The 21335-nt window shown below is 34.6% G+C and overlaps 1 protein-coding gene across 1 annotated transcript in view; it reads right to left on the bottom strand.

Moving 5' to 3' along the window:
• LOC136033238 (tyrosine-protein kinase Src64B-like) overlaps positions 1-21335 on the bottom strand; it is a 48114-nt gene that overhangs the window by 18767 nt on the left and 8012 nt on the right. The window contains exons 3-7 of the mRNA XM_065713952.1: positions 18549-18602; positions 11517-11637; positions 5350-5448; positions 3844-4097; positions 1301-1465 (exon numbers count right to left, since the gene is read on the bottom strand). Coding sequence (XP_065570024.1) covers positions 1301-1465; positions 3844-4097; positions 5350-5448; positions 11517-11637; positions 18549-18602 — 693 coding nt within the window. The remainder of the gene's footprint in view (positions 1-1300; positions 1466-3843; positions 4098-5349; positions 5449-11516; positions 11638-18548; positions 18603-21335) is intronic.

The raw sequence follows: 21335 nt of genomic DNA, 5'->3' as shown, positions 1-21335 counted from the left end.
TCCTCCTCCATCACAAATTAATTCAAAACCTTCCTCTTTACACCCTCCCAGGAAGATCCCATTTTCCTTAATTCTTTCCTTACGATATCCTTCCATTCCAACCAGGCACGACCTGCTTTTCGGTTGTCCTTAGACAGTTGGCCGACAAGGACAATATTTGGCAATTTGTCATCCTTCATCCACTTAACGTACCCTAGCCATCTCAACCTTTCTCTTATTATAGTCCTAGAGAGTGGGATTGAACCACAGAGATTAATGCTAAGTAGTTAACTTAGGAGTAGTTTTTATCTTAGGAAAGTAGAGTTATCTTAGGAGTAGTTTTTATCTTAGGAGTAGATTGTCCTACCCTAAGATAAAAAAAGTAATATAATACTAGTTTAAAAAGGAATTGTTCTAATAGTTTAAAACTTCAGTCTTTCATCGCCCCTTTTTATTTAAAAGAGCCACTCACTAGCATAATAATCAATTGATATCATAAAAAAAGCAGTGACAAACAAGTAATAAAAAATCTTAAGGAAAAGGAATATTAAGGTTTTTTTTTCAAGGTTCAATCGGGTTTAATTAAAAAAAAGGAAATAACTAAACTTAAAGTACACTGCTCTGTGACAAAACTCACGTTGAGACCCATAAACATAAAAGATTCTTCACTAACACGCAGTACGGCTCCCACTTCACTCTTCGACACAACCACACACCTCCTCATTATATGATTTTTTTTAATCTTAACCATAGGGTTCCTCCCTCCCTCCCCGGACATACAACCACCTCACCTGAATATACTAAAAAATTCTAAACTCCATCCAATTTAATTTATCTTTCTTTTTTTATCATTCACTTATTGACCTTTAACTAAATATTTATTTAAATTATTTTTGAAAGACCCGAGGGAGCTCCTACATCTCAGCTCTTTTGGAAGCATGTTCCACACTTTAGCACATGCTACATCCGGGGAAAAATCTGAGCGTACTGTTGGAGTTCGTCCCACTTGAAGGTCAAAGGCAGAGCGCGTGTTTCGATTATGTTGTTCAGATATCAACCGAAACAGATTGTGGATGGGAGATGGAAGTAAACCGGATAAAAATTTAAAAACAAAAACTGAGCACGACAGACGGTAAAGGGAACCAAGAAACAGATAGTGAAATGTTAAAAATGTCAGACTTCTGGGCATGTGTCTTCTTTGGCTCAGATCACTTAGATCAGATCCAGATAACTTCTTGGAGGATGATTTACATATTTGTCAGCACTTGAAAGGCATAAAAAAAAAACTACAATCAAATGATAAAAAGCCCCAAAAACTTACCATACCAAACCTCACCAAAGTTACCACTTCCAAGCTTCCTAATTAAAGATATTTCAGTTCTGCTTATTTCCCACGCGTCCCGTGTTTCCGGTGAAAGGTCCCATGTTGTTGGTTTTGGTCTAGGACAAGGTGTAACCAGGCGATGACATAGTCCATAAGCGTTCGCTAAAACCAAAAATAAAATTAATAAACATTGATGAGACAGGATAATACTGACAGTGCTTATTTTCCAAGTTCTTAAAATGAAAAACGGTACCAAAGAAAAACGTTTTTCTTCAGCAAGCTAAAGGTAAGAAAAATAAATGTGAATAAATGTGAAAAATAAGTGCAAATACTTTAGAAATAAATACAATTATGCATTAATGAACGTTTTAAAAATAAATGTAAAAAATAAATAAACAATTTATCTATCAGAAATAAAGGTAAACTAAACTACATAAACATTGATATATAGGAATAATACTGATTATTTAATTCATAAACAACGACAGTGTGTATTTTCAAGCTGCTACAGCGGTATACCGCGGTTGTTTTTTTTCAGTAGCCTATGCCAAGGGTCTAATCTGTATAGTTTCCTCTATTTAACAAGGGCAGTTGCAACAAATTTTAACAAACGTATGTGTTACCCAAAACCTATAGAGATGTTGATAGGGGTACCAATCTGGGAGGAAGGCAAAATGGATTTTTTGCCCCTCTCCTATATTTTGAAAAATACCTTGGTATCTTAATTAAAAAAACATCCCCCCTTGATTTTGAAAAATAATGCCTCAGTATCTGTTATAATGTAATAATGAAGTCTTTGGGGAAATGATGAGTTTGGGGGAGGGCTGGTTGCTCTCATATCACTTTTGACTATTAAAAAGGACACCATAACTTTCAATTTCAAATCAAGTGAGCCCCATGTGAAGGTTATACGACCACCCATTCCATAAAAACCTTATATGCCCCCAGGACGTGACTTAAAACATTATTCTCAGGGCACATGAGGGTTGAGTCAACCCTAGAGGCATTGTTATATGTTCTTTGGACTATTTTGAGCAGAATCATTATCCTACAATTTTATTCAGATTCGTCCGGTGAAGGGTGTTAGTTGGGGGGGGGGGACTTGCTGCCTTCCATCACTTTTGACTCTTCCCATTTTCAGCCAAATGAGCCTCCTCTAAAGTGTATACAACCATCCCTTCCAGAAAAACCTTCGAAACCCCCGGGGCATAACTTATAACCCTTGCTCCCAGGCTCTGGGGTATCTAAAAATTCCTATTAAATGCATTTTGGACAATAATATGTGTGTGTGTGTGTGTGTGAAAGGTGGGGGTAGCTGCTCTCCGATCACTTTGACTCTTAAAAATGGTACTAGAGCTTCTGATTACCAACCCCCAGAGCCCCCTCCGAAGTTTATATGACCACGCTTTCTACAAAATCTTAAATGCAACCAGGGCAACACTTACATCCCTTACCCTGAGGACTGGAGGGAGGGATTTATCATCTTCAAAGACTTAACAGAACTTTCAACCACGTTGAACAAAATGGCTATCTTAAAATTTTGATAGGACTTGTTTTAGGAAATGATGGGCGTGGTAGGTAACAAATGTTTAACAACTATTTCAATACTAAACAAACTGCTAAAAAGACTTACTACAACACACACACAAAAAAAAATACCCAAATAAGTCACTGTTTCTTTTATATCCATATCTTACATGGACACAAAACTACTGAATAAACAAGAAATACTAAAAATTACTAAAACACAAAGAAAAAAAAAACAAATAAAATAATATCGTTTCTTATATCTCATCTTGCAATAACTTACAAATTTTGCATTAAGTTAAGCTTAAATGTAGAAACAAAACTACTTATCCAACAAGGAATACTAAAAAACTATCAAAACGCAAAAAAACACTAAAATATCCAAATCAAATATTATCATTCTCTGAAACCTTAGGTTTAACTTCCATGAAGAAAAAAAACTTAGCAAAAAAAACTAAAAAACTCCCCAAAAAAATACTAAAACATAAAATAACTAAATGTTCCAAAATAAAATAGTACGGTTTCCTCTATAGCCGCATCTTCCATTGCGTTAAAGCGCAAAGGACATTTTTGACCCATGTCCTCGTCTAAGGTCTACTTATGCCTGAAAACCCCAATTTTCTAAGATTTTTTTTTTGATGTTGTCATAATCATGAAGGTTTTAGGCCAGCACCCCATTTTTTTAGGATTGTCACGTTGAACTGTGAAAATTATTGAGCAAAACTAATTAGTTACACTTGACAATACTTTTCGCCAATAAAAATTCAAACACTAGCAACATGTTGATTCCCAAATACAACCCAACCTTCAAAGGAGGGCTAAAACTTCGTAAGGTAGAAAATTGAATATAACATTTTCAAAGATACATATTGTTGTGTAAGTTCTCAATTAGCCAATCCAAATCGCCAAACTTTATTTACACTGTCTTTGATAATCTAAGCTTTTCCGTTTTTAAAATTTAAGCTTATCTTTTTTTTTTGTTTTTTTTTTTTTTTAGAGAAAAAGCTACTTACTGCAGTATGCGTCAACAAGCTCAGGCAGAGAACTAAAAACTTGTCGAGTTGATATATAATAACCTCCAGAGTCAATAGCTTTAATTTTATAATGTTTCACATGGAATCCTTTTTCATCGTCCCAATCACGTATACTTAAAGAAAAGCCACCTGGTATCTGTTCGGATAAACGAATTATAAAAGTACCACGAGGTAGATCAACACTCATTAATAATTTTTCGGTATCTTTTCGTGAAATTGTTCCAAAAAACCACCTGCAAAAAAGAATAAATTAAATACTACAAAAGCAAAAAACTGCATTTTGTCATGTGCAGTACATGGTTGGTTGTTACTTATAGATTAATCACAATATAAAAAATTATAAATAAAAATACAATAAATTAAATATTAATTGATAAATAAAATAGGCATAAGTCCAAGAATTCATTTCTGAAGGAGGGCACAAAAACCAGAAATACTAGAAACAATAAGACATATGAGGGAAGGCACACCCCCAGAGTTCCCCATTTCCCACCGTACTTGCCCGCTGTAAAAGCACCACTGTATATGACCTTCTACCTTCGACCTTCGACCTTCTACCAAGTCAATACTTTAGAAAGTGGGTTTTTACTTTAAAATAATAAAGATGAAAATTAGGTGACAACACTGGCTGGCAGGAAAGAATTGAATATTACAATGTCGTAACCCACTCCAGTGATCTTATTTTCAGGTATAATAGAGAATGGGACTGTACATTAACTTGAATTTGACCTTTTCTCACAAGTCTCTGGTCACTACCTATACATGTGCATAATTATGTAACTAGTTGTACTCAAGAACTTTACCATATGGCTGACGGATTCCTCAAGAATTGCTTGCGAAAAATTTCAAGAAAATCACAATCTAGTTTTTGATTCCACTAATTCAAAAATTTAGTCTAAATTCATCAGGGTGGCATACAGAAACTTTTTACGTCAAAACAAAGATTATGAAAATAACAGCAAAACAACTTGTGCCTGGTTACAAGAAAATTAAATTCCGTATTTAGTGGAAAAGTGAATTCATAAAAAGCCTGAATAAATAATGTTGTGATTACTCATCAAACTAAAAAATAGATAACTAAAATATCAAAAATATAAGTTACTACATCTAAAAAACTTTTGCCCCACATCTCCCTGTCAAGTCGGCCTTTACTCCATATCTGGGAAAACCGAATTCATTAGCATTGTTATCTATAAACAATGAATTGTGTTGTATCGGATTAATAACCCTTCTTGACTACTTGGCCCTGCATTGTGGCATTGGCCCTGTCATTGTGTTGGCCCTGCAGTGTGCTACTGCAGCCGGGTTTGATCTCTGAGCCTAGTAAGCAAAGCTGAGTTCAAACCCACTGCGCCAATCAAAAAAACATTAACTGATCGCGATACATTACTTTAAATAAAATTTAGTTTTAGATGGCGTTGTACTACCATAAAATAGTTTTTATAACCACTCTTCTACACTATAAAACACATACTAAGTACTTACTCAAACATGTCAATAGTTTTTTCTTCAGCAACGAAATTCCTTGGTATATATCCTTCCAAGCCATTCAGAAGATTCCTTGCCTTCCACCAGTCAGCATCACTAAAAGAAAGAAAGACAATTTTTAATTTTCAAATTTGAATACTTATTTTTTAAGTACCAGGACAGTAAAAATAATCTTGATTATTAGAATTGGATAAATGGAAGCTTACACAGCCTTATCTATCATGAAAAATAGGAAAATCACGAATTAAACTTTTAATGAAGAAGGCCTACACATGCTGGTATACAGTTTTTGATACTAGCAGGCAGTAAATTAAAGAAAGATGGGGGGAAAATCAGCCAAAATAAGCTAAGTAAGCAAAATTAGCTAAATTCAGATATAAGACGGACATAATTCATCGGATATATTCGTCAGATATATTTATATTTTACTAGCTGTTGGGGTGGCGCTTCGCGCCACCCCAACACCTAGTTGGTGGGGGCGCTTCGCGCCCCCCCCAAGCCCCCCCGCGCGCGTAAGTCGTTACGCGCCATATTAGTTACGCGCCATATTAGTTACGCGCCATTGTAGTTGTGTCCCTATGTCCCACCTGTGAATATAGATATATATATATATATATATATATATATATATATATATATATATATATATATATATATATATATATATATATATATATATATATATATATATATATATATATATGTTTTTAACTACGTAAAACTTGCGAATATACAACATTCTTTGCTGTCCCATTGTCTGTGCATATAAATAGATTGTCAGGTTTACCGACTCTTGAACATGCAACATATAATGGTCCATGGGAAAACAATCCGTATTCAGATCTATACCTCATGATTCTAATGATTGCCCTTGAGCTTTGTTGATGGTGATTGCTAATCGACCATTCCCTGAGTCGCCATCGTCATTTATATATCCCCCTGTGCACCCCGGCGTCCCCTTTGTAGTTATGTCCCTGTGTCCCGGTCGTCATTTATATGCCCTGTGTCCCGGTCGTCATTTGTGTCCCGGTGTTCCAGTCTGTGATTTCTCTTTGAGTGTCCCGGGCGTCATTTATATTCCTTGTGTCCCGGTGTCCCGGTCGTCATTTATATCCCCCTGTGCCCCCCGGCGTCCCCATTGTAGTTGTGTCCCTGTGTCCCGGTCGTCATTTATATTCCCTGTGTCCCGGTCGTCATTTGTATCCCGGTGTCCCGGTCTGTATATACATTCGTTTTTTGGTTTTGTTTTTCTCCTTTATTTTTTTCCTTTTTTCTTTTTTTTCTTTTTTAGTTTATTTAGATTTTTAGATTTTTTAGTTTTTTTATTAGTTTTTAGTTTTTTTGTAGTTTTTACCATTTTTTTAGTTTTTTTAGTTTTTTTTTTTACTTATGTCCTGGTCGTCATTTATACTCCCTGTGTCCCGGTCGTCATTTGTGTCTCGGTGCTTTGTTGATTGCTAATTTATATTATATTTATATTTATATTTTTTATATTTATTAATATTTTTTTAGTTTTCTTTTTCTCTTATTTTTCAGTTTTTTTCCTTTTTTTTTAGTTTTTTCTTTTTTAGTTTTTAGTTTTTTTTTGTTTTTTACCTTTTTTTAGTTTTTTTAGTTTTTTAGTTTTTTTAGTTTTTAGTTTTTTTTAGTTTTTGCCTTTTTTTAGTTTTTTCAGTTTTTTTTAGTTTTTAGTTTTTTACCTTTTTTTAGTTTTTTTTTAGTTTTTTAGCTTTTTTAGTTTTTTTTTGTAGTTTTTACCTTTTTTAGTTTTTTTTCTTCTTTTGTATTAGTGTGAAATAATTCAGACATCATATGCGGACAAACACGACGTCACTCGACAGACAGACAGACAGACATAACCCACAAACAACTTATTTTTATATATATTTATTCATATTTTTTTAGTTTTCTTTTTCTCTTTTATTTTTCAGTTTTTTCCTTTTTTTAGTTTTTTTTTCTTTTTTAGTTTTTAGTTTTTTTTAGTTTTTTACCTTTTTTTAGTTTTTTTTAGTTTTTTTAGTTTTTTAGCTTTTTTAGTTTTTTTATTAGTTTTTATTTTTTTTGTAGTTTTTACCTTTTTTTAGTTTTTTTTTTAGTTTTTTAGCTTTTTTAGTTTTTTTTCTTTTTAGTTTTTTTTTGTAGTTTTTACCTTTTTTAGTTTTTTTCTTCTTTTGTATTAGTGTGAAATAATTCAGACGTCATATGCGAACAAACATGACGTCACCTGATCCATCCACAGATCCACACACAAACAACTTATTTTTATATATATAGATTTAGTTTTTTACCTTTTTTTAGTTTTTTTTTTAGTTTTTTTAGTTTTTTAGCTTTTTTAGTTTTTTTATTAGTTTTTATTTTTTTTGTAGTTTTTGCCTTTTTTTATTTTTTTCAGTTTTTTTTTAGTTATTAGATTTTTACCTTTTTTTAGTTTTTTTAGTTTTTTAGCTTTTTTAGTTTTTTTTTTCTTTTTAGTTTTCTTTTGTAGTTTTTACCTTTTTTAGTTTTTTTCTTCTTTTGTATTAGTGTGAAATAATTCAGACGTCATATGCGAACAAACATGACGTCACCTGATCCATCCACAGATCCACACACAGACAACTTATTTTTATATATATAGATATAACTATATTCAGATGATATTCAGCGGTATTCAGATGATTAATCAAAATCCATTCAAAAAGCTTGCAAAAAGTAGCAGGAACCGTTAAAGATTAGAAGGAGCAGCATTGAGAGGCAAGGTAGCTTTTCTGTGGAATTGGGATAAGATCTCTAACTGAGAAGAAAGCATACGCATCTCCCTGAACTAAAAATAAGTTATATAACATAACTTCGTCGGATATAATTCGAACATGTCGGATATAAATTCGGAAAATAAGACCTATATGTGCTGTTTTACAGCTTTTGATGGTAGGTAAAAAAGGTAAAGAATACGGCATTGGACTTTACAGGCCCTACCGGCGGTACTGATTACCGTTTCTTTGCCCTTCAGCCAGGAAGTGCAACGGGGGTTGGGGGCCAACCATCCTGTGCTTTCGCACACCCTTCCTGATTACCTTTCCCAGATTTCTCCAGGTACCCAATTAGAGCTGGGTCGCCTCTGAATGAGCTCACAGTCACGCCACTGACCCCCGTCCCAAACCAAATAACTGGGTACACTGGGATTCGAACCCTCGTCCTGTTTGATGGTAGCGGGTGATAAATAAAAGAAACATGGGTGGAAAATTAGCCAAAATAAGCTAAATAAGCAAAATTTGGATGGTCTAAAACCATCTGGTCCTTTGGGATTAGATTCCAAGAAATCTCGGAGTGTTTATATTTCTCTAATATTTTCAGAAATTTAAACTTTTTCTATATTTTTCGAAACCTCCATTCAAAAAAGACAATAAAATAAACTGATTTTTTAATGAGTAGAGTAATGCATCCAAATTTAATAATGATCTACAAATTAGACCGCTCGAATTAAAAGTTTAGACTTTACACAAAGATGCCTGAAAAATATGTTGAAAAAAGATTCTCCTCTTTCTAGCCGAAGTTTGAAATATCGAATCTAATTTTTACAGTTCCTTGCCTGAAAGGGACTTTATTGGAATATGAATTTTACATTTATTGAATCAAACAAACTAAACGAAGGGTCTCTTTGAGTGGGACACAGCTTTCTAAGCGGAAAAGAGTATTTAAAATTATCCAAATGCATAAGCATTAATACACATTGACGATAGTCAAGAATACAACCGGTCTTCATGAACTGTCGCAGATTTTTCACATGTGCGTAGAAATCTCCCCAAGACTGGTCAATACGAAAAAAAGGGGAATCGGAAAAATTTGGGCTTAAAAACACGACCTGGACACATCCACAAATTCATTAATATCTAACAGGAGGTCACAGTAAATGTAATATACTGTCAATTTTTACGAACTTTTCCACAAATCGTTCAATTAAGAGAGTTGCCACGTTCCCTCTGGTATCTTAATTTAAGCTTATACGACTAAAAGCTTTGAAAACATCAATTGCTGAACATAAGAAAACCATTCACACGGCCAGGAGGCAAATCCCATTTCAGCACTAAAAGCAAGTTAATTTACTGGGAAAACATACGACTTTTTTAGATAGGTCACGACTTCAAAGAAATTCGTTCCGCCCCCAGCCCTCTTAATATTTTTCCTAAATCGTCTGCTGACTGAAATTAGTATCCCTCTGAAGGTTGAAAGCCTTGAGCAAAAGTAGAAGGAGTTTCATTACCCAACTTGTTTGCTGACGCATGAGTTGATTCCGAACATTTATAGAAAGACATTCCCATTTGATAGTTGTAAGTGAGAGTGAGTCTCTGATTCTTAATCGTTTCATATTAAATACTATGCATTGCGGCAGAAAAATTGCAACAATAATTTGTATACAAGGGGACCAAATATTTAATTATTATTTAACAACATTATTTGTAATAAGATATTTATTTGTTTTCCGGTGTGAAAAAAGCGGTTTATATAAGTTACAACTTTGGGAAAATTCACTAACAGCCTTAATTAAATTTGGTAAAACTTTTTCACATGAATGAAAAACTTTTTCACATTACAAAAACTCACTCTCAGGCATCCAATACCCTAATGGTTTTACTCTCTACAGCGAATAATATAAATTAAATTAAATTCGTTTCTTAAAGAGAAAAAAAAATGTCTTCCTTTTCGCCGAACAAAACTTGGTTCCCTAGTACTTAATATAGTGATAACAAAATTACAACTCTAGCCAACGGAGAGCAGAGCTTGATATGTCAGCTTAATACATAGATAACTGGAAACAAGCACAAACTAACACAAATATCTTCAGACACAAATAAGCCAAATAAAAAAAAAACAATCTGCCAAAAAGAAGAAGAAAGAACAGAGAAAAAGTAGAGACCATTCCAGCGGGTATATAAATCAAATCTAAATTATAAATGGATCCATCATTCGTAAGTCGTTATATCCCGACAAGGAATAATCATCAAAGCACATTTTTCTTAGACGAAAAATGTGATTAAAGTAGAGGAAGACGAAACTTGGAGCGATTGACGAGAGCATTTTATGAAAAGAGCTATCATTGTTTGTCAAATGACATCACTGGTTAATTTTTCAGATTATATAACCACTTTGTTGCAGGTAGTTAACAATTCTGTTTTTTTTTTTTTTTTGTAAAAATTCTGAGGGGTGTTGAGTAGCATAGCACCCAGTGAATATCAAGTGTGAAGTTAGTTGAAATGGTTCTTTGTGCTTTTTCACAAACCATATCAACTGCAATTTCATTGAAGATCTATTGTTTTGAAGTTTTGGGTCATAAAATCGTCTTTGTTCACGGAAATTTGTTACAAAAAAATTGTAAAAAAAAAAAGAGTTACAAATCCATAAAAATCGTCTTTGGTCACAAAACTTCGTTACAAAAAAATAATAAAATTTGTTACAAATCCATTAAAATCGTCTTTTGTCACAAAAATTTGTTACAAAAAAAATTTGTTGCAAATTCACAAAAATCGTCTTTAGTCACGAAAATTTCTTACAAAAAAGAAAATTGTTACAAAAAAAATTGTTACAAGCCCATAAAAATCGTCTTTGGTCACCAAAATCTGTTACAAAAAAGTGTAAGCACAGAGATTGCTATGATTTATTAACAGAGGAAATACCAAGAAAAGTGGTATTTTAAATACAAAGGCTACAAACACAATTTTTTCCAGCACTAGAAATTCCGTAAGAACGGAACCTTGAAAGCAGGTTATTCCAGCTATTAACATTGATCACTTTTTCAAACAAAGCATTAACAAATGCACTCGGTCACAATAATAAAAACTATGTGACGAGTAATGACCGTGATGAAAGAGGGACTACTGCTACTACAAACAACTCACTGCAGCACCAAGCCAAATGAGGTCGACACAGCTGCGTGAACTCTCCTTCTCCATCCCAAATCTATTTAAGCTTCGCTCTCTATACCCTCCATTGAAGTTCCGATTTCCTTTACATTCTTACTTGTGATATCACCCTGCCCCATTCAGGGATGAACTGCTTTTCGCTTTACCCAATATGGATTGTCAAACAAAACAAGCATTTGACCAACCAAGATTGGCTAACAAAAGCAACAGTAATGACAATGCTGAACTGTAATATGTCTATTTACAGTGGTAAAACAAAAACATTACCTGTCATCTAAAATTTCTAGTTTGTTCCCTTTTTCAAAACTCATGTCTGTGCTTTCTCTAGCTGAATATGAATAGAGAGCTATCACAATTTTCCCAACTGACTTCATATTCTGAGGATGAACTGAAAGAAAAAGTTCCAATAAATAACCAATTTTTGAAACTGAATTAATCAATAAACAGAAAGGAGATGAAAGTGAAATGAAAAAAAATGAGTGATTTAAGAGAAAACAAGATGTAAATTTCCACGCGGTAGGATACGAAATTTTCACGGGAAACTTGATATGCGTTCCTTTCAAAAATCACGTAGTAATTCCCTAATTTGTAATTCAGCTGTTTATCCAAAATTTGAACAAGGCCACAGTACAACATGACATGAAATGGAAAGAAACAACCATTCAAATATTTCAGCCTCACATCTCAAGGTCTTACCGTAAGAACAAAGGGAAAATGAAAAACAAAACTAGATTAATCAAATTAATATACACTAGAAAACGATATAAGGAATGGATAAAACAACAAAAGGTATACAAATATTCTGACATTTATTAATGTTCATGTAATTTTTTTTTTTTCGTTTCAAAGTTCAATGGCTTAATTAGAAGCTTCTTCTGTTGTGTTTTTAGATCCGTGTTGCACGGTCTAAATGGAAAGGCAACATAGTCTAAGAAATTATTCCTATATAAAATCGAATATGTGTCTGTCCGTCTGTCCAGTATGTAATACTAGATTACATATTAATTGCCAAGAAAATCTAAGAAGTTAAAGGTTTTAGGTATAAAATCCCCCCCAAAGCCTTCTTCATATTCTTCGTGCTACTTAAATTCCGAAAGTAAAACAGTTCAAAATAGGGATGATACCTTTTTATTGACAGTGAAATATAAAATTATTTAACTGGATATTTCGAACACATATACAGTGTTCATCATCAGCAGTAATGTATACGTATTCGAAATATCCAGTTAAATAATTTTATATTTCACTGTGAATAAAAAGGTATCATCCCTATTTTGAACTGTTTTACTTTCGTCATGGAAAGGCAGTGTGGTCTTCGAAGTTATCTACTACTTAAATTCGAGACCCCTGAAGACAAATACTTGACAGATCCATCTGCACCTGATCATATTTTCTGAGTATTCAATTACCAGGTTAATTAATTTTAATTCTGTCATCTAACACACTATTTTCCATGATAAATTTGATTTGTATATGTTTTTCAGCACTACGTATGTAAACAAAATAAATTAATTAGGTAATTTATATAAATGCAGGGCAATGGACAACTTTACTCAGTCTGGCTGGGATTAACTATTGAGGAAAGCATGACGTTTAAAACAGATCGGTGTTCGTGTTTGTTGATTCAGTGGAATATCGTGTGTTTCCAATTATGTCCTCGATTTCCCAATGAAGGGGAATTGCCTAGGGGGTGGGGGGTTGATGATTATTACAGAGAGCTTTCCTAGGAGGAGAGAGGGGACCTTGTGGGAGGGATTGTCCACGGGAGGGGGGGGGAATTGCTTAAGTATTTTTAAATTTGAAAACGAAATTAAGCTTGAAAGCAGGACGTTTAAAAAAGATCTGTGTTCGTGTTTGTTGAGTCAGTGCATTATCGTGTTTACAATTATGTCCTCGATTCCCCAATGAAGGGGAATCGTATGGGGGGAAGAGAATTATTACAGAGAGCTTTCCTAAGAGGTGGGATGGGATCTTGTGGGAGGGATTGTCCACGGTGGGATCTGTCAAATATTTTTAAATTTAAAACATGATCGGTATTAAAACACAAGGGGGGGGGGTCGCAGGGAGAATTTGCCTGGAGGCAGTATTTCCCAGGGAGGTCTTCACAAAATTTGCTGCTTTTGAAATCGCAGCAATGCAAAGGGATAGCTAGTTTAGTAAATAAGAAAAAAAAACTAAAGTTTAACATGTTTCCTTGCAAAAAACCTTAGCGTTTTTTCCTTGACTGCATAAATCTGTTTATTAAACGTATTATAAGCTAACTAAAGTTATTTACACAATCCTTAGCCACACATTTAACAATTTTAGTAGTTAAATATTTTTTACCTATTTTTTTTTACAAGTCTTTTTTGCTATGTTTTTTACTAGTCTTTTTTTAACTTGTTTTTTTTTTTACTAGTCTACCATGTTCTTTTAATCTGAACACATAGTTGACTAGCAATATATACTTAGCACATTTAAACACAGTTCCAGGTTTTTTTAAAGCCTTTATTCTTTTAAAATCTGTTCTATATTCGGTTTAATGGATTACTTTCTTTCTTTTTCGTGTTTATTCCAGTACAAATCTCTGTATATGTATAATATTCACCAGAAAATTATCAACGCACCAAAAGGAGGTAATCTGCCAATGACTCTTCTGTAAGTAATTTTGGATTACAGACTTTAACGGGTAGACAAAGGGGTAAATTTTTTTTTCTGCATTGACAATGTTGCAAGATTGAACCCACAGACAGAAAACATATTTCCTAACCTTGTCAACACTGAAATAGCATATTAAACCCAAAACATGTTAAAACCGAAATATGGAACGTTCCTTTTCTTGTTATGCAAATCCATGATGTCAACCAGGATTTGATGATCGATTCAGTTGTCCAATGAATCATGATAACGAACATTCCCGATTGGTTGCAATAGTTCATTTCCAGGATATTTTTTAGCTGGTATTTAAGCAAAGAGGACTAGATCCAGGGCTTGCCAAATAGAGGGGGAACTCCCCCTTCACCTACCATTTTGAAAATACATTTTTGGAGTATTTTCATTAAAAATGCCTTTTTTAGTATTTTCATAGAAACCCCCCCCCCCCTAGATTTTGAAAAATATATCTTGTCCCCCTTCCCTAAATTTCCAAGAATTGACACTGCTAACTATATTTCTAAGTTAAATTGAAAGTTCTATTGAAACTAAACTAGTAAAGTCTCGTGTTTCTTTTTCAGAAAATTAAATTCAAATCATGATAACGAATATTGATGCATATTCGAATAATGAATATCGAATAATGAATCATGATAACGAATATTCCAGATTGGATGCAACAGTCTATTTCCGGGATATTTTCTAGATGGTATTTAGGAAAAGAGGACTAGATCCAGGGGTTGTCGAATGGAGGGGGAACTTCCCCTCCACCCACCATTTTGAAAATACTTTTTTGGGGTATTTGGGGTATAAAAAACTGCCCCCTAGATTTTGAAAAATATACCTTGTCCCCCCTTCCATAAATTTCCAAGAACTGACGCTGCTGAATATATTCCTAAGTTAAATTGAAAGTTCTATTGAAACTAAACTAGTTAAGTCTCGTGTTTCTTTTTCAGAAAATTAAATTCAACCATTTGCGCAAAGTTGCCCGACAGGTACAGCTCGAGACACTTTTATTTTACTTTTTTACCGCCCAGTGAATATTTTCTGAACAAACTTGAATTAGACTTTGATGGGTAGACAAAGGGATCTATGTCTCTGCATTGGCAATGGTGCAAAGTTAAACCAACAAAAACAAAAATATATTTTCAGGTCATCATAACAGAGAAAACCCCTCTCAATAGAATCGATATGTCCCACGAGAAAACTAGAGGCTATTTTGTAAAACCAGACACACACAAAAATTTACGACAAATTCCACATTGAGCATTATAATAACCCAGTTTATAAGGTCAAATTAGAAATAACGTATGTACCCTTTTATTTCTGTCTTTCCCCTTTGTGTAGTTTTATTCATTTTTGTGTCATTTGTGCTCTTTTATTTGTAACTTTTATTTTTGTCCACTGGTAATGAGTTTTGGTTCTTTTCTCAAAAAGTATTTTTATATATTCTTAGAATATATTTCGGTTTTAACCTTAATCTTATATTTCCTGAATTTATCTTATCTAAGACTAGTTTTTTCTTTCTTTTTTCCGTCACTGAAACATTACAATGCTGGAAAAAGACTCATCAAAAAGCCTGCAAGATAACCTATTAATACAAACAAAACACACCAATTCACAGAGACCCCTAATTTTGTTTTCCGAAAAAGTTTTTTATACAAAAGTTTCATTGCCTTCAAGGGCAGTGGAAGGTGGGCAGCCGATATTTATATCGTGTTTTAGATAATAAATCACAGCTTTTGGTAATTTCGAGTTTAAAATAGCAGAACGAGTAAAAAGAAATTTTGAATTTATCCTGGCATTCTCGATTATTAATTTTTACACCCTACAGAGACAATGTCACCAGTCCCTTGTTTGCAATTATAGTTACTTTGATTCACAAATTTAGACTGTTTGAAACTTTCCCCTCAAATGTTTAGGTCTTTCTCTTTGAGATTTTTTTTTTGCTTTCAATTAAGTCAATCGAATGAGGCAGAAGAGGGCATCTCCCCTCCAATTTCAAAAACACCTTTTTAGAAGGCCATTTTCATTGATAAAGGCCTTTTTTGGTATTTTCATTGAAAAAAAAATACGAGAAATTAATCCACCCCTAAATTAATTTTTTTTAACCTCTCTCAATTGTTGCATTATTCCAGGTTTTGTGACCTGGATTTTTGAAGAACATGCTTGAAGACACAAATTGTTATATGGTGTCAGAGTAGAAAATGGATACCACTGTCTCCTATCCTGAGCTGAACTGGGAATCGGACAATCTAAAAAAGGCTTGGATCAGATCCAACAGTCATGCTGATCTGATGTTTGATGGACCCTTGAGTGAAACTGAACTGAAAATCTTAGTGTGTGACTGTTCATATGGAGCTACGATTGTTTACAAAATGGTCCATGATCGTCGTCTCGTCTTCGGAACGTCATCCCAGAAGATTCGTGAAAGACTACTGCAGTCAAGATCCAAACGGACTCTCTCAGATGCTTTCAAAGTAGCCAGAACCTACACAAAAGCCCAGGCACAATTTAAGATATTATCAGCAGAATCATAAAGTCGTAAAAAAAAGAAGTTGATACCATGAAGAAGAATCAAAATAGACAGTGGAAACCTAATCGTGACCTAACGGGAAACCGTAATTTCTGTGGCGGAGAGTAGTCACAGAATCACCAGTGCCTTGCAAAAGGGAAGATCTGAAGTAAATGCAGAAAATAAAACCATTTTCGTGTGTCTATTGAGGTAGCAAAAATACTGTGAACTTCATTAGTACCGAAGCTCAGCAAACTGACGAACTATTCATCCATCAACTAATGATGGATAAATCTGATGACCAGCTATGTGCTAAACTAAGAGTTGCCAACCAGTTCAGTGTGAAACTCAAGATTGGCACAGAGGCACAAGCTAGCACCATGACCAGACAGGCGGTGAAAAGACTGAATCCAAGACCTGTAATCCACCCTAAAACCACATTTTAAAAAGCCTTTGTGGTCAGAATATTCCCGTCCTGGGGACACATAGGATCAACTGTACCTACAAAGCAAATTATATTCAACCCATAAAGTTTTTTGTAGTGCAGTCAGCCTCTACTCCTATGCTTGGCTTCAGTGTGAGTCATCAACTAAGGGTTCTGTGGAAAATGGTAGAAAAACGTTGGCCCAAAAAAAGATCAATAGTTCCGTCATCCATAGCTGAGTTCTGGACAGTAAAAGTTATATCAGGGTTATTGATAACATCATCATGAAATTTGACCAACTTGTCATCCCATACACCATGCCAATCACTGCATTGAACAACATTCACACTGCACACCTTGGTATCGAGAAGACGAAAAGCAGAGCCAGATGTGTCACTTTCTGGCCAAAAAAGAGTCCGACAATAAAAGATTTTGCCGAGAAGTATGATGTGTGCTGCACTTATTTGACAGCATATGGAAGAAAACCATTGCTTCATCATGATATTTCTAGCTACCCTTGGGAGCATGTTGGCATTGATATGTTTTATATATATGGAAGATACTAGATGATCATAGTGGATTGTTACCGTTGATTTTTTGAAGCTGATGAGATGAGAACTAATAATTACACAAAACTCATAATCCAGAAGCTAATATTTAAATTCTCTAAATAGAGGATACCCTTGATTTTTACGTCTGATAATGGCCCACAATCCACTTCAGAAACGTACAAGGATTTCATGAGACAGAGGAGAAAACAACACAACACCTCTAGCCCAGACCATTCTCAGTCCCACGGCCTTGCTGAGAAAACAGTTGGTATTGCTAATGGCATGACCATGAAAACAAAAAATCGAAAACTGACCTAGAGCTAGCTCTCAATGAGCATTGCAACACACCAGTCGATGGTCTATCGTATCCAGTCCATCGCTAATGATTAGAAACTTGAGATCTCTAGTGCCCTGCAAAATTGAGCACTTGTCACCAAAAGTCGTACTTTTGCAGTAATTCACGTCCAGAAGTAATAAAGAAAGGGAAAGACAGAAACATTACTAAGATCAGCATACCAAAAGCTTAAGTCTACTGCAAATAGGTTAATAGGTTCGTGTACAAGTACAAGTCGTGACATGATGTGACAATCAAACCTGGCAACCTGCAACAGTCATCCAAGAAGCAGATATAGTTTGATAGTATGTAGTAAAAATAAAAGCAAACAGACAAAACCGTCTGAATAGAAAGCACTCGAAAGTCGTAACTACATATGAGAAGAGTTTCATTCTGATTCAAACACTGACAGCTCATAAGTAAAACAATTCAGAGTATCACTCACTGGACTTACCCCAGACAGAGGACGTGCACTTTCGCCAAGCTAGCATGCCAGGATCGCCGGTCATCATAGCCCAGGAAAACATGCGGTCTCCCTGCCTTCCGTGGCCAGAGTCAACAACAGTCTCATAAGTTCTGTTACTACAAGGAGTGGTCACCAAGCCACGATCAAGAATAAACCTATAATTGACAAGCTCTTCCGAAAAGAAAGGAGATGTAGTATTACTTACTTGTTTGCTTGCATTTTGTGTATGTGTGCTGTTATATATTGCTTGTACACTTGCTTAGGCTGGCTGTTATGTATTGCTTGTGCTTTGCTTATGATTGCATTATTTCAGGTCTTCGGACCTAGACATTTGAATTATATGCTTGAAGAGACAAACTGTTACAGTTCAGTACTTACGATTAGAATCAAATGTTGACATCATTAATCGTGCCTCATCAGCAAACGTAGAACCTAAAAAGAAACATAGGCTGCTGAATTTAATTTCTATAACAGTTAAACATTTATATTCTACATCAACGTCTTACTTTATATAATTTGTAGGTTTCCTTAACACCTAGCCAATCACGTGAGAATACGCAACGGTTAGCTTAAACTAATATTTTTCTGGAGTGCTTTTACAATCTGTTTTTGTTTATTGCATGACTGTATTTTGTGTCAGGAGAGCATTTTGTCTCATGACTGGGGGACAAGTTAAAACTTCTAGGAAGTTTCTGTCTTTTTCGGGGAGGGGGGGGGTGCAAGAGAACTTAAACTTGTGTTTCAGGGAAGGGAAAAACTTTTTTTCTCATTGCCTTATAAAAGAGGTTTACAAAGAGGTTAGTTTTTTTTTTGTCTGTTGTCTCATAGGTGGTAAGGTTTTTATATACTCATTGACCTATAATTATATTTAATTGGTAGGTGTCCTTAACACCAAGCCAATCACGTGAGGTCATGAGACAGGTAGCTTAAACTAATATTTTCGTCACATGACTGAATTTTGCCCAACGATTCAAAAGAACATGACTACACTTTGTCTCAAGAGAGCATTTGTCTCATGCCTGCAGATCAAGTTAAAACTTATAGGAAGTTTTCCTTTTTAAGGAGGGGGAGGGCTTGTAAGGGAACTTATAAGCTTGTGCTTCAGGGAAGGGGGCAAATATCTTTTCTTATTGCCTTACTAGAGAGTATAAGCTTAGGTTTTTTCCCCTTTTTTATGTCTGTTGTCTGACAGGTTTTTTTATGCTCATTGACCTACAATTATTCCGTCACTTACCTTACATAGGAAAGAATACAAACTACAGAAATCGCAAATTTTTCTAAAAGCTTAAATTTATTTACCATAAATCAAGCTCAAGATGGGCAAACAAAACGACCACTTTGTATTACTAGAATCAAAACGACCACTTTGTATTACTAGAATTAGACCTAAACAACATTACACCCTACCACAATCTGTTTGCCTTTGTGTAGTAATTTTGTCATTACACTGGGTTTTGTCTAGAACTTTTACAAAACAAAAGCTATAGTTTCTGGGAATGAGTTTCTTTCATTTTGTCCTTTTCATTTGTTGTTTGCCACTTTCCATCACATGATGTTACTTTCTTGTCTGTTTTAGCAGTACAGTTTAATTTTCCTTGTTTTTGTTTTTCCACTCATAAATACTTCCAGACATGAAGCCAAAACATTTAGGTTTTTATAACTATTATTTTTTTTACTGTCTTAATCAGAATTCTTCCCATTATTCTTATATTTTCGTTTGATTTTATCTGCCATAATGGGGCGTCAATTCTTAAAATGTAGGGGAGGGAATGTAATTTGGAAAATCTAGGGCTGGGCAATTTTATTGTTTTTTTTCCTGCCCCTTCCCAATTTTCAACTTTGGCCAAAATTAGTAATAGCTAGGACTGTTATAAGCAGAACTCCTGATATTTAAATCATAATTCAACATGCTGCACAGTCCTACTAGGAATGAAAAGCATCGGTATTAATGTTATATGCCTAGCATCAGGGCAGGATTTACGAATAGGTCACCTGCCTAGTGTCTGAGGGCCTGCTGAGTCTCATTTAGTCTAATTAAAATTTCTTGTTACAAATAGATAGGAAGGCATTGCAAATCAAAACATGATAAAAACTAATACCTTGACAAAATGCATAGAAAGTACAGAACATACTCTTTTTTTCAAATTTAGGCTAAAATAGTCCAATATAATATCTAAACGACTGGTTTCAAATTCATCATTAACCTGTTTAATCCTGTTCAATTTGGATTTTACCAGGAGGCTCTGGTCTTGAGGTTTTGGAGTTCAAGAATTGGGGCAAATTTTTGTCCCTAATTAGTTCGAAACTTACAGTTGCAAGTATTAGGGCAAAAAAAAATAATATACAAGAGGTGTTTTTTAAGTAAGGTCCGTTTGAAGAGAAGTGCACAACTAAAGATTATCCCAAAAAAGTAGATTTATTTTCAGAAAGTACTAACTACTCTATTTAATGGCATAGTTTCCAAGTTTGATCAAACACTTATCATACCTCTAAACTAATTCTAAAGTAAACTCTCCATAAAAACTTGCCCCCTCCTCCAATAGCCAAGAATTCACTACCATTTTTGCTTTGTCATTATTGTAACAGTTGCCAATGGGGTGTTGCTTGAGGTGGAGAAACGGATAGTAATCACTCGGAACAAGATCAGGACTGTAGGTTGGGTGGTGTAAAACGTCCCAGCCACTACCGTCATATAAATTGTGTTTGTGACCTGCATTGTGAGGTCTTACATTGTCATGAAGAAGAGCAATTCCCTTTGTCAGCATGCCAGGTTTTTTTTTAAAGCTCTGCAGAGCTTTCTGATGGTTCGGCAGTATGCTTCTGCATTGATAATGGTTCCTCATAGTTGAACAACAAAACACCATGCACATTATTCCAAAACACCAATGCCGTGATTTTGCGCTGGAATAGAGTCTAGTTGGCCTTCAATTTTACAGGGGAGAATGTCTGTTTCCATTCCATGTTCAGTTGCCTTGATTTGGGCATGATATGTGAAACTAATGTTTCGTCTCCAGTTCAACTGGCTGCCACCTCTGTGGCGACCGTAACAATGATTACGACGACGTAAAAACGGTAGTAAACTCTTGGTTATCGAAGCAGGTGACAAGTTTTAATGAAGAGGTTACTTTAAAAATGGTTGAGGGGTATGATAAATGTTTGAAAAAA

The sequence above is a fragment of the Artemia franciscana genome, chromosome 11 (assembly GCF_032884065.1).
Source record: "Artemia franciscana chromosome 11, ASM3288406v1, whole genome shotgun sequence".
In the NCBI taxonomy this organism is placed as follows: domain Eukaryota; kingdom Metazoa; phylum Arthropoda; class Branchiopoda; order Anostraca; family Artemiidae; genus Artemia; species Artemia franciscana.
Note: the sequence above shows the minus strand (reverse complement) of the source record. Positions and strands in the feature narration are given on the sequence as shown.